Here is a 12,472-nt window from a genome sequence, read left to right as displayed (position 1 = left end):
AGGGAGCCATTGTAATCCATAAACTGTACTTTGGAAATTATATTTACTAAATAAAAGTTTGAAAAAAAAGAAAATAAGAAAAAAAATCACATGGTCACAATTAAAAAAAAAAAACAGAGAAACGGATGTGCTCAGAGATTTGAATGCCTAGTTCAGCACTGTATAAGTGACCTAAAAGTTACTATGTCTGCCCTGAAAAAATATTCTCATCACAGAGCTGAGATTGCTGAAAACTAAACTTGGAATCTTATCCTATGAGTAGATTAACTACAAAACAAATTGAATCCCCAACCTTAAAGGGAGTCTTTTTTTTTTAAAGATTTATTTATTTATTTGAAAATCAGAATTACAGAGAGAACAGAGAGAGAAAGCACCCATCCACTTGTTCACTCCCCAAATGGCTGCAAAGGCCAGAGCTGGGCCTGTCTGAGGCCAGGAGCGAGGAGCTTCTCCCACGTGGTTGCAGGGGCCCAAGCACTTGGCCCATCCTCAGCTGCTTTCCTAGGTGTATCAGAGAGAGCTGGATTGAAAGTAGAGCAGCCGAGACTCAAACTAGCACGCATATGAGATGCCAGTGCTGCAGATGGAGGCTTAACGCACTGTGCCACAGTGCCGGCTTCAGGATTCTTTTAAAGTCAGAGCACTGACTGGGAAGGAGTAGAATTCTGACAATTGGAAGTGGGGGTGGGGGGCATATGGCAAAATTCTGATGAAGCAGGGGACACTGAACTCCTAAATTCTCATGAGCAGTGTCTATCAGTAGAAACAGCTACTCCAGCGCCAGTGTTGTGGCACAACAGGTTAAGCAGCCACCTGCAACACCAGCATCCCATATTGGCACTTTTTAAAGTTCAAGCTGCTCAATTTCCAATGCAAAAGACCTTCATTATTTTTCCAATTTATACAAGCAAAAATCTTGGGAATATGTATAGGAATGAATAGTAATGGTACAGGGTATACGCAGAAGGGACGTAAAGTCAGACCAGGAAGAACTTATTGATATGGGCCCATTAATCAGAGATTTTGCATCGAATATTCCAGATCAGGGAGTAAGAAAGGTATTGAAAACTTTCTTTCGTTGCCTGAAACACAGACTAAAATGTGGCCTATACTAAATGAAGTTGATATGCCAGACCTGTCTTGTATACTATAGAGGAACAAATTCAAAGACTTAAGGAGATTGGAATGTTCAAATGGATCTGTCATTTAAGAGCTACTCATCAACGCCGGGAGGTTTCAGATGACATACCTTTCACCACGATTGTGAGAAATAAATTTATCAGGGAAGCCCCAGCTTCCTTCTCTAACTGTGCAATCACTTTTCTCTGTGGGTCTGAACTTACAGTGGGAACTGCTGCCATTCAATCGGAAAACCAAAACACAAAGAGGATCATTGGATTGTGGGATGGTAGGAGCCAAATGGAGGTAGTAGAATCACCAAAGGTAAATTGAGGTTAGTTACCTTAATAGATAGCAGAGCAAAGCAGCAATCGGAATATTCTGACTTACAGAGAACTATGGTGTTAGCTATTTGATCATGGTTTTCCTAAAAGTAAGATACATGGGAAGCCTACTAAATTCTTAATACGTATGAGACCAAGTAATCAAAAATTGAACTTCAATTCCCTCAATCAATTCTTAGACTTGCATCAGTTTACAGAGACAGAACCCCTTGAATGAAGGGTAGGCGAGGTGTACCTGAAGAAGGACTCAAAATTTAAACTGCTGATCTTCCTCCCAGCCTCCCCTAAAGAGACCCATGGCCTTTTGCTAGGGTAACTCTATGGGAGAAAAAGAAATAATCAGACCTTTGGTGACTACTAAGCACTGGCTCTGAACTAACCCTAATTCCAGGAGACCCAAAATGTTACTGTGGTATACTAGAGTACTATGGAGTTCAAGTGGTTAATGGGATTTTGGTTAATGTCTATCTCACAGTGAGCCCAGTAGGTCCACAAAACCATACCATACTTGTTATCCCAGTTCCAGAATGCACAATTTTGATGGACATATTCAGCAACCAGCAGAAACCCCACATTAATTCCCTTACTGTGAAATGAAGGTTGTTCACGGTGGGAAAAGCCAAGTGGAAGCCACTAGAACTACCTCTACCTATAAAAATGATAAATCAAAAGCAATACTGCTTTCTTGCAGTAAATGCAGAGATTAGTGCTACCTTCAAAGACTTGAGAGGTATGGGGTTGGCAGTTCCCACCACATCCCCATTTAACTTGTCCATTCATCCAGTGTGAAGTCAGAAGGCTCTTAGACAGTGGATTATCATCAGCTTAACCAGGTGGTGACTACAACTGCAGCTACTGTACCGGATGTAGTTTCATTGTTTGAGAAAATTAACACATCCCTCGGTACTTGTATGCAGCTGTTTTTCTAACAAATGCCTTTTTCTCCTTGTATTGGCCCACCAGAAGGAGACTCCTCTCCCTTGGTAAGGTCCAGCAATACACCTTCACTGTTCTACCTGAGCAGTATACCAGTTCTCCAGCCCTATGTCATAATGTAGTTCATAGAGATGTTAATTGCCTTTCCCTTTTATAAGCTATCACTCTTGTCCTTGATATTATGCCAGCTGGACCTAGTAGGCAAGAAGTAGCAACTACTCAAGACTTACTGAGATGACAATTGTATGCTGCAGGATAAGAAATAAATGTGACGGCCGGCGCCACGGCTCACTTGGTTAATCCTCCGCCTGTGGTGCTGGCACCCCGGGTTCTAGTCCAGGTTGGGGCGCCGGATTCTGTCCTGGTTGCTCCTCTTCCAGTCCAGCTCTCTGCTGTGGCACGGGAAGGCAGTGGAGGATGGCCCAAGTGCTTGGGCCCTGCACCTGCCTGGGAGACCAGGAGGAAGCACCTGGCTCCTGGCTTCGGATCGGAGCAGCGCGCCAGCCATAGCGGCCATTTAGGGGGTGAACCAACGGAAAGGAAGACCTTTCTCTCTGTCTCTCTCTCTCTCTCTCACTGTCTAACTCTACCTGTCAAAAAAAAAAGAAATAAATGTGACAAAAATTCAGGAGCCTTCTACCTCAGTGAAATTTCTAGGGGTATAGTAGAGTAGCGAGATATCCCTTCTAAAATGAAGGACAATTGTTGCAACTGCCTCTTCCTCAACTAAGAAAGAGGCACATCAAGTGGACTTCTCTGGATTTCAGAGACAATTCAATCCTCATTTGGCTGTTCCTCTGGTCCACTTACCAAGTGATGCAAAGAGTTACAAGTTTTTATTGGGCCCCAGAACTGGAGAAGTCTCCACAATGGGTCCAGGCTTCTTTGAAGGCTGTTCTGTTACTTCATCCATATGTTCTAGCAGATTCAATGGTACTTGATGTGACAGTGGCAGGTAAGAATGCTGTTTGGAGCATTTGGCAGCTCCCTATGGGTAAACTGCAGTGCATATCTTTACAACGCTGAAGCAAAGCTCTACCATCCTCCACACATAACCTTACTGTTTTTGAAAAAGGGCCTTTGGTCTATTTCTAGGCATTAGTACAGACAACACTTAATCATGGACCACCAATTCCCATGCAACCTGAGCTGCCCATCATGAATTGAGTATTATCTGACCCACCAAGCTAAAAAGTCAGCACTCCAGCACCAAAATAAAATGGTATATATGAAATTAGCTTCACACAGGCCTCAAAGGCACAAGTTAAGTTATAAGAAGACATGGTCTAAATGCCTGTGATTCTCACTCCTGCTAAATGCCTTTTCTCTCCCAGCCTGCACTTACGGTCTCATAGAAGCCAGCTGTAAACCTAGAACCTCTATATTGGACATCCCTGAAGGAAAGTGGTAAAAGAAGAATCTTTTCAATGGGCAAGATTTTAAACACCTGGTTATTCACTCCTCTTGGGAGAAATGGCCAGATTTTGTATAAATATGAACTGATTTATAGGTTATAGCTATTAGTTTGCTGAATGGAGAGGGAATAGGAAAGAACATGACTGGAGAATTGGAGAAAAGGAGACATTTCGAAGATACACACACACACACACACACACACACACACAGATCTTTCTGAATGGGCAATAAAAGTGAAGATATTTACCTCATGTGAGCATTCACTAATGAGTGATCTTACCAGAGGAATTTTAAGAATCAAGTGTACATAATGATCCATTCAGCCTCTTTTCCCAGTCACCCCATCACCGCCCAATGACTGAGTGAATATGGTAGCAAGGATGGAGATTATTATGCATGGACTTAGCAACACAGACTTCCACTCACCAACTATGGCCACCACTGAGTGCCCAATTCACCAGCAGTGGAGACTAACACCGAGTCCCTGATAAGGTAACTCCTGGACTGATCAGCCAGCTAGTTGGTGACAGGTTGAATATCAGTATTGGCTTCTCATGGAAAGTATAGCCTTCTCTTCTTACTGGAATATGATTTGCCTTTCCTGCATGCACTGTTTCTGCCAAAACTATCGTCTGTGCACTTACAGAATGCATTTATCTATCATCACAGTTATTGTATGAAGAATTCCTTCTCAAGAATGAACTTACTTCACAGCAAATAAAGTGAGACAATGCAGTCATACTTTTGGAATTCACTAATATCAACACGTTCTCCAGCATCCTGAAACAGCTGGCTTGGCAGGACTCTGAAACAGTCTTTTGTGATCTCAATTACTGTATTGGAACAAACTTTTCTAGGAGGCAACATGTTCTCAGAATCAGCATCCAAGATATGGTGCTTTTTCTTCCATAGTTGAGGATTCATTGGTCCAGGAATCAAGGGGTGGAAATGCGAATGTTACTTACTCACTACTATTTTAGTGATCCACTATCAAAATTTCTGTTTTGTCCCATGACCTTATATCTTGTCCTCTGCTGACCTAGAGGTTTTAATTATAAAGACAAGAATGAGACATAGCAATGATTATGCTGAACTGAAGGATTGCTACCTGGCCACTTTGGGTTCCTCATGTCTTTGAATCAATTGGTAAAGAACTGAGTCAAAGGGCCGTCACTGTGGTGTAGCAGGTAAAGTCACCACCTGCAGTGCCAGCATCCCATATGGGTACAGGTTCAAGTCCTGGCTACTCCACTTCTGATCCAGCTCTCTGTTATGGCCTGGGAAAGTAGTAGAAGATGGCCCAAGTGCTTGGACCCACATAGGTGAGAGACCTGGAAAAACTACTGGCTCCTGGCTTTGGATCGGTGCAGCTCCAGCCATTGCAGCTATCTAAGGAGTGAACCAGCAGATGGAAGACCTTTCTCTCTCTCTCTCTCCCTCTCACTGTCTGTAACTCTACCTCTCAAACAAATAAATAAAATTTTAAAAAAAGATTGGCTCAAATGCTTGGGCCCCTGCACCTTGTGGGAGACCCAAAGGAAGCTCCCAGCTCCTGGCTTCAGATCGGCACAGCTCCAGCCATTGCAGCCCTCTAGTGAGTGAACCAGTGGATGGAAGACCTCTCTCTCTATATCTAATTATCTGCCTTTCAAATAAATGAATAAATCTTTAAAAAGAAAAACAGAGTTACAGGGCTGGTAAGGGTAATTTATCCTGACTACCAGAGGGAAATAGAACTGCTACTCCACAATGGAGGTAAGGAAGAGTGTTCTAGAATATGAGAGATCTCTTGATGGGGCATTCTGTTAGTAGAACTATGTCCTTTGATTATAGTCAATGAAAAACTAAGATCCCAATTTAAGCAGTTCTATTAATGATCTTTGGGTCACTCTACAACTACAACTCGGATATTACTGTAGGCAACGAGAATTCAGAACTGAAGAAAGCAGTTTAAAATATTAGCTACCACCACATGACCAGTTATACAAATGAGGACTATAATTGTCCTGAGTATTTATTTTGTTATGAATATGTGTATTCAATGTATATATGTATGTGTGTGTATACCTCTATTATCCTCTTATCAGGAATGTAAGATATAAAGACTTTATATCATAGTATTTAAGTAATATTAACCTTACATTGCAATATTTAAGTTACCAAATAGCAAGGGGAAGAATAAACACTACCCAAGGACTTAGTACTCTTCTGTGAAAATGGTTATTGAATTTTTGGTTGGATTTAAGATAGCTGCATCATAATAAGGGGAAGTATGACCTTGTTATAATCTTTACTTAGAGGTTAGGTATGACATCAGGAGTCCTATATGCATTCTAAGTTGATAAAGGTAGAATATAATGGTTATTTTTATATGTTAACTTGACTAAGCTATACTACACAGACATTTTGTCAGACAATAATCCAGATGTTGCTGTAAAGGTATTGTTCAGATGAGATTAATATTTAATTCAGTAGTCTTTGGGTAAAGCAGAGTACACTCCATAATGTGGGTGAGTCTTATCCAAACAGCTGAGGTTTTAAAAAAGGAAGAGGGGATGCTGCCCTCCAGACTACATTCTGCTCCACGTTACAACATCAACTCCAGCCTATCTTCCTGTCCTAAAGATTTCAGACTTGCCAGCTTCTACAACTGGTTCAAAGAGTTTCTAAAAATAATTACCTCCTCTGTGTGTGTTTGTGTGTATGTGTGTATATGTGTGTATATGTGTTGCTCTCTCTTTCTCTACACGCACATGTGCACACACACATGTGCACACACACACACACACATACATGACTGGTTCTGTTGCTCTAGAGAAGCCTGACTAATATACACACATGGAGGAAAATATCTGTCTTGGCTTAAATTGATATTTAGGGAGGCAATTTAACCAATTTTACTTTAAAATTTCCATATCTAAATATTTAATGAAATAAAGGATATATTTGTGAAAATTAAGCTTAGAATTCTTTAAAGATATTAATGTTATCTTTGAGGACATTTATGTGGACATTTAGAAAACAATAAGGTAATCATTCATACTGAGAAAAATGTCTTTAAGTGTGGTTTTTTTTTAAGAGAAGTATAAGAACTCCATGGAATTTTTTTTTTTCCTGAAAAGAATGGCACAAATTTAGCTACACCTCCACATAAAAAGTTTTTAAAGCATGTCAATCATTTGACAGTGCCTTTTCTGCTTCCTACCAGGTCCCGTTGATCCTCTTGTACCAGATCCATTTTGTGTACCAAGCAAAAGATTTTGGCATCTGGAGAGTTCTGCAGAATAGCTTCCAGGCATGATTGGTAATAGTGCATGTCCTTTTCCAGTTCACGGCTCTCCACATCAAAGACATAAATCAGAACCTCCACATTTCGGAAGATGTTGTCCCTTTGGCTAGTAAAATAATTTTCCATGAAGGTGTCTTGTCTAGTAGGAAAAAAATCTTGATAGTAAGCAAGTCCTCAGTTCAATCACTTCTACTTATGATGTTTTTTTGTTGGCCTGATTAATGCAAAAGATAATCTTATGACTTCAACTTAAAGGGAAAATAATAGCAAATAGGTCTGGCCTTACCTTTCCTATTGAGGCACAAGTTGTGCTACCCTTTGCCCCTCTTCTTGTGTTCTAAATATACTGGCCTTCTCTCAGTTCTTCAAGAGTTCCATTGTTTATCCACCATGGGGCCTTTATATATTCAGTCTCTTTTGTCTCAAATGTTACCTTCTTACCTCTTCATCCAATTAAATTCTGCTTGTCTCTTCAGATTTCAGTTCAGTCTCTATTACCTCACAGAAACCACCTCTGACCTCTTTGACTTGGGCTGACCTACTCACCATAGGCTCTTATGCCAATACAGCCCTCTTATTTCCTACAACATTTACTACATTTACTACAAGTATGATACTACACTTGCCTGTGTGTTTAATTACTGACATTCACTTCCCTAGACAGCGAGTTTCATGAATTGTAGAGAACAAATCTGTTACCGTTTCCCATTGTTTTTCATCTTTTACAGAGTGTTAGGTTAGGTTAACAATCAACATTTGTTGACTACATATTCTATATGAAAATGACTCCAAGGCTAACTTCTAAGCAGAATGCTGCTCTTTGCTCCTTAGGCTATGTTTTGTTTCCCAAGTCCTCAATAACCATCTAGTTAGCAGAAAACAGTAGCATTGTAGAGTTTGGAACAATTATGAACCTACTTTTGAATTCTGTACTTCACTATTGATTAGCTGTGTGACCTTGGCAGAACAGAAATCTCCCTGGACCACAGCTGCACTGTGTATGAAAATGAAGTTGATATTTTACTGCCAAAATTCAAGATACTTAGAAGAGGCTCTTGATACAGGTTAGAGAATTGGAAGTCACGATAATGAGGAAGGATTTGCATGGAGAGCAGGTAGACTCTAGCCATTAAGTCTAGCAAGAATGGAATCATGTTAATAGACAATTTTTGGCTACTGTATTATTATTTCAGTAAATATTCATTTTGTACAAATATACATTAAGTAGTAATACCTAAATCTATCACGTACAGAGGGCATTGTGTAATGAGTTGGTACCATTACTATCCTTACTCTACATATGAAGAAACTATAGCTTGTAGAATTTAAATGATCTATCCAAGACAAGACAGCCAACACAGCTGAAATAAAAACTCCAGTCTAACTCTAGTGCCTATTTTCCTAACCACCATGCACTACATATACTCCTCCAGCACATGGTAGAGAACAACATTGGCAAATGTGGGGTCTTCAAAAAATTCCTGGAAATGTGTGTTATGGAAAAAAACTATTCATAGAGTTCAACATATTTAAACAAAGTAAATATTTTTAATTATATTTTCCACAAGTTTTTTGAAGTACCTTTGAAGTAAGCATAGTGAGTGTGCATCGCTGATGGTATTTTTGGTGAGTGCCTTGGTGATGAGAGGAGGGACTATCTCCTACTCTTTCAACAATGGATAATTCAGCAGAAAATATGTGCTTAGGATCTGCTCCACAGTGCTGAGATGACCTGGAGATAGTTATTGAAATAACTAAGAACAAAGCAGGATGGTATGAAAACCTTGGCAAAGGCTTCAGATCACGTGAGACAGAAATCCACTTATATCCCTGCAAAAGAGGGGATAATCTATCCCATACTACAGATATCTAGATTGTGCTTGTGGTAGTGCTACTTAAATCTGTCACATATAGAGGCATTTTCACTATTAAAAGTAAGAGATCTTTAACTGACAAATATTTGGTAATTTCTATCCAATGTACCTATTACAAATGACAGTTACTCTAGGTGTATACTGATTTTGCTCGATGCCATGATTAGTGCCATCAGCTTCACAAACAAGTAAGCAGACGGTACTTACCCACCACAATCCCACAGGTTCAAAACCAGGTTTCCCAGAAATCGAACATGAGAATGTTCTACATCAACTGGAAAACAAATATGACAAATCTAGTAATTGTAGCATGCAAGGTGAAATTAAAATTAAGCAAAGCACTGACCCACGGAATTTAGAAGGACCAAAGTGGAGTGAAATGCTCAAAGCTACAAGAAGTAATTTTCAGCTTGATAGTGTGGTTTAGTGGCATGGTGAGCAATTAAACTATGCTGAGCTACAGAACTAGCTCTCATGTAAGTCATTTTACTTTTTAGTAGTTTAGTACTTAAAGTAGAAACAATCTCCAATTACAATACTAATGTTAAAATTTCAACATGTAAGACAATGACATATATACTTAACAGATCTTTCCTGCCCCACCTGCTCATATCAACTTCTCACACAATAAATAAATAAATATACAAACATTAACAAAAACCAAACACAGAATGTACATAAATCATAACCAAATTCCCACTGTTGATTTCTTTTTTACTTAATGACCCTACACTTTCCCATTTATTGACTCCTCTGTCCATATGCAATTCATTGCTAGTCCTTTGTATTCTCTCTCAATTCTGTTATTTATTCTGCAACCCACTACTAACACTAAGGGAGGCCCTTATCTCATGCCTACACTATTGAAATAGCTCCCTAACTGACCTCCCACCAGAAAGCCTTATCCATTTTACTTCATCTTATAGGTTCCTGTCAGGTTCATCTTCTTAACATTACTTTGAACATGTCACTCCCCATTCAATACACTTAAAATGGCTCTTCCATGCCTTTTTGGGGGCTATTCAAGGTCCTTCACAATTTGGCTTCCAATCTAACTATATATCCCCCCAATGATTCAAATAAATAAAATCTTTCACTCCAGCCCAAGTTGGTTTATTCACAGTCCCCTCAAACCACACTACCTCTCCAACTCCCAACATACCTCACATCAGGGATCGCAAACTTGCTAAGTGAGGCCTGGTCAGTAAACTTATACACAAGCAAAGTTGGCCACATATGAAAGGTAAATAGCCACCCAATGTGACAGTGGAATGGACAGCAGCTACTCAACTTTGGCTTGTTTGCAATGAAGGAATGTGGGCTCAGAATAGCCAAATCTTTAAATTTTTTTCAGTAATAATGGGAAATTAATTTTTATAGAAACATTTACATGTTTATAATTAATGCCAATTTTTCTAAAACACTACAACAGGCCAAATTATATTTACAGGCCTTATTGACCATACATTCTGCTTGTTTGCGACCTCTGCCTTACACTACACCCCCAATCCCATCCTGTACTTGTCTATTTTGTATCTGTCTGGAAAGCCCTCCCCATCTTTCTTTCAAAGTTACATTCATGTTTTAATACCCAGCTTAAATCCCACCTCCTCTTAAAAGCCCTGCTTGGCTATGCCCACTTACCATAATTTCTCCCTCTAATCATTCAAACATTTATTAAGCATCTACTCTCTGCCAGGCACTAAAAATCCCATGGAGGAATAGTGAAAATGTTTAGCCAGAAAATTTCTCAAAGTCTACCAATTACTATCTATGTAATTTATATGATATTCAGTTACACAGTGACTTTTTTCTATCTTAAATCTGTTGCTTAAATTGACTGCCATCTAACTTTTGTGCAATTTTAGCTTCTCATAAACTAGATCACAAATAGCAAAGCATTATTAAAAATATACAGGCTTTAGATTCAATGAATCTGAGTTCAAATACCAGCTCTACCTCTCTGGGTAACCTTGGGCAAATCACTTGAGCTACAAGTATCAGTTTTTCTTTCTATTAAAAAAGAAAGGAGGGGCATAGTATTGACCTCACAGGATTACTGTGAGGACTCAATGAATTATCTATCATATATAAAGTGCCTGGCACGTAGTAGGTGCCCAAACTACTTCCCTTCTCCCCTTTACTTCCCCCTCCTTGGAAAAGGAATCAAATCTTACATGTCTTTGTATTTCCAACAGAGTCTACGAGAGAGTAGGTGCTCAAACTGCTATTAATTTGAAGACTATGTATACGGTCTAGTACTAAAAAAAAATGGAAAGAAGTGCTACTGAGAAAGGGAAAGACAATAACAAAAGAAGTGACAGGATTCAGTGACTGTGTAAATATGGGGCACATGGAATAGAAATCTGGTTTCTATTCCCATATCATGGAAATCTTTTTCATCAAGTGACCAATGTCCCCATTACCAAATCCAGTGAACTTTTTAGTCTTTGTCTTACTCTCTGCAGCATGACACTGTTGACTACTCTCTTCTCAAAAATTTCTCTTCTCTTGGTCTCTGATATCATATCTATGAGCTCTTAGGAAGATCCTCCCTCACAAGCTCCTATACTTCTTTCTGTCTCTTAAATGTTCTTCAAGATGCCATCCTTGGTCATCTTCTCATCTGTTTTCTGCCCCAAAGCAAGCTAATACAGTCACATTATTTTATTTACCATCTGGAGACTGATAACTCAAAAATAGGTATCTCTAGTATAAATTTCTCTCCTATCTTAACAACTCACATATTGTACATCTCCACATAATAAACAAGAGTTAAACAAAATCAAAACTCATTGTATCCAAACGTAACTCACAATCTCTTTTTTCTTTCTCTTTCAAGCTTCTCCATTTTAGTGAATTTAACCAGTTTCCTAAGCCAAAACCTGAGTTTCATCCTTCAATCCACTCCCCCCCATTTTCTAAATCTACCCATTAATTGTATTGATTCTATCTCTTAATATATCACAACTCCATTGGCTTCTCATCGTAATAGTATCACCACTGTAACCCAAATCAAGCTCCTGGCATTTTTTATCTAGTCTATTAAAATAGTATCCTGACTGATCAATCTATTTCTACACTTGTCTCCCTCCAATCTATCATCCATATTACAGATATGGTAATATTTTCAAAATGCAGGTTTTTATTTCATTCTTCTATAGAAAGGGAGAAAAAAACCCACAGCTCTCTCTATAAACATGACTATATATATATATATATATATATATACACACACATATATATAGAAGAGAAAATGCCAAAAAGATAACCTCAAAACTGCTAATTGTGGCTCTCCACAAGAAGTAGGCCTGAGAATGAGAGAAGGAATAGACTGTCTAAACTTATGAAATGTTGAATTTTTCAATTACTTTTATAATTAACATTTAAAATTAAAAATAATAAAATATAAATCAGATCACATTATATTTCTGTTTAAAATTCTCTAGGGTCTGTGCTCTACCCTCACTTCAAACTAGCTAACCTGACTAAGC

General features: G+C 38.8%; 1 protein-coding gene across 21 annotated transcripts in view; it reads right to left on the bottom strand.

The window, feature by feature from the left end:
• The window catches only part of RRAGB (Ras related GTP binding B), an 86,260-nt gene that overhangs the window by 62,014 nt on the left and 11,774 nt on the right, over positions 1 to 12,472 (bottom strand). For 11 of the 21 annotated variants that reach the window (XR_016227772.1, XR_016227774.1, XR_016227769.1 and 8 more), the window contains exons 4-5: positions 9,186 to 9,252; positions 7,021 to 7,243 (exon numbers count right to left, since the gene is read on the bottom strand). Coding sequence is in view for 4 of the 21 variants with exons in the window: in XM_070067360.2 (XP_069923461.2) it covers positions 7,021 to 7,243; positions 9,186 to 9,252 (290 nt within the window). In the remaining 17 variants the exon portion in view is untranslated. Of the gene's footprint in view, positions 1 to 7,020; positions 7,244 to 9,185; positions 9,253 to 11,155; positions 11,240 to 12,472 lie in introns of all 21 variants that reach the window. The other 10 variants (XR_016227762.1, XR_016227764.1, XR_016227761.1 and 7 more) reach the window with 1 other exon arrangement.

Source organism: Oryctolagus cuniculus, chromosome X, assembly GCF_051225735.1.
Source record: "Oryctolagus cuniculus isolate XC-2025 breed Fujian yellow rabbit chromosome X, ASM5122573v1, whole genome shotgun sequence".
Taxonomy (NCBI): Eukaryota; Metazoa; Chordata; class Mammalia; order Lagomorpha; family Leporidae; genus Oryctolagus; species Oryctolagus cuniculus.
Note: the sequence above shows the minus strand (reverse complement) of the source record. Positions and strands in the feature narration are given on the sequence as shown.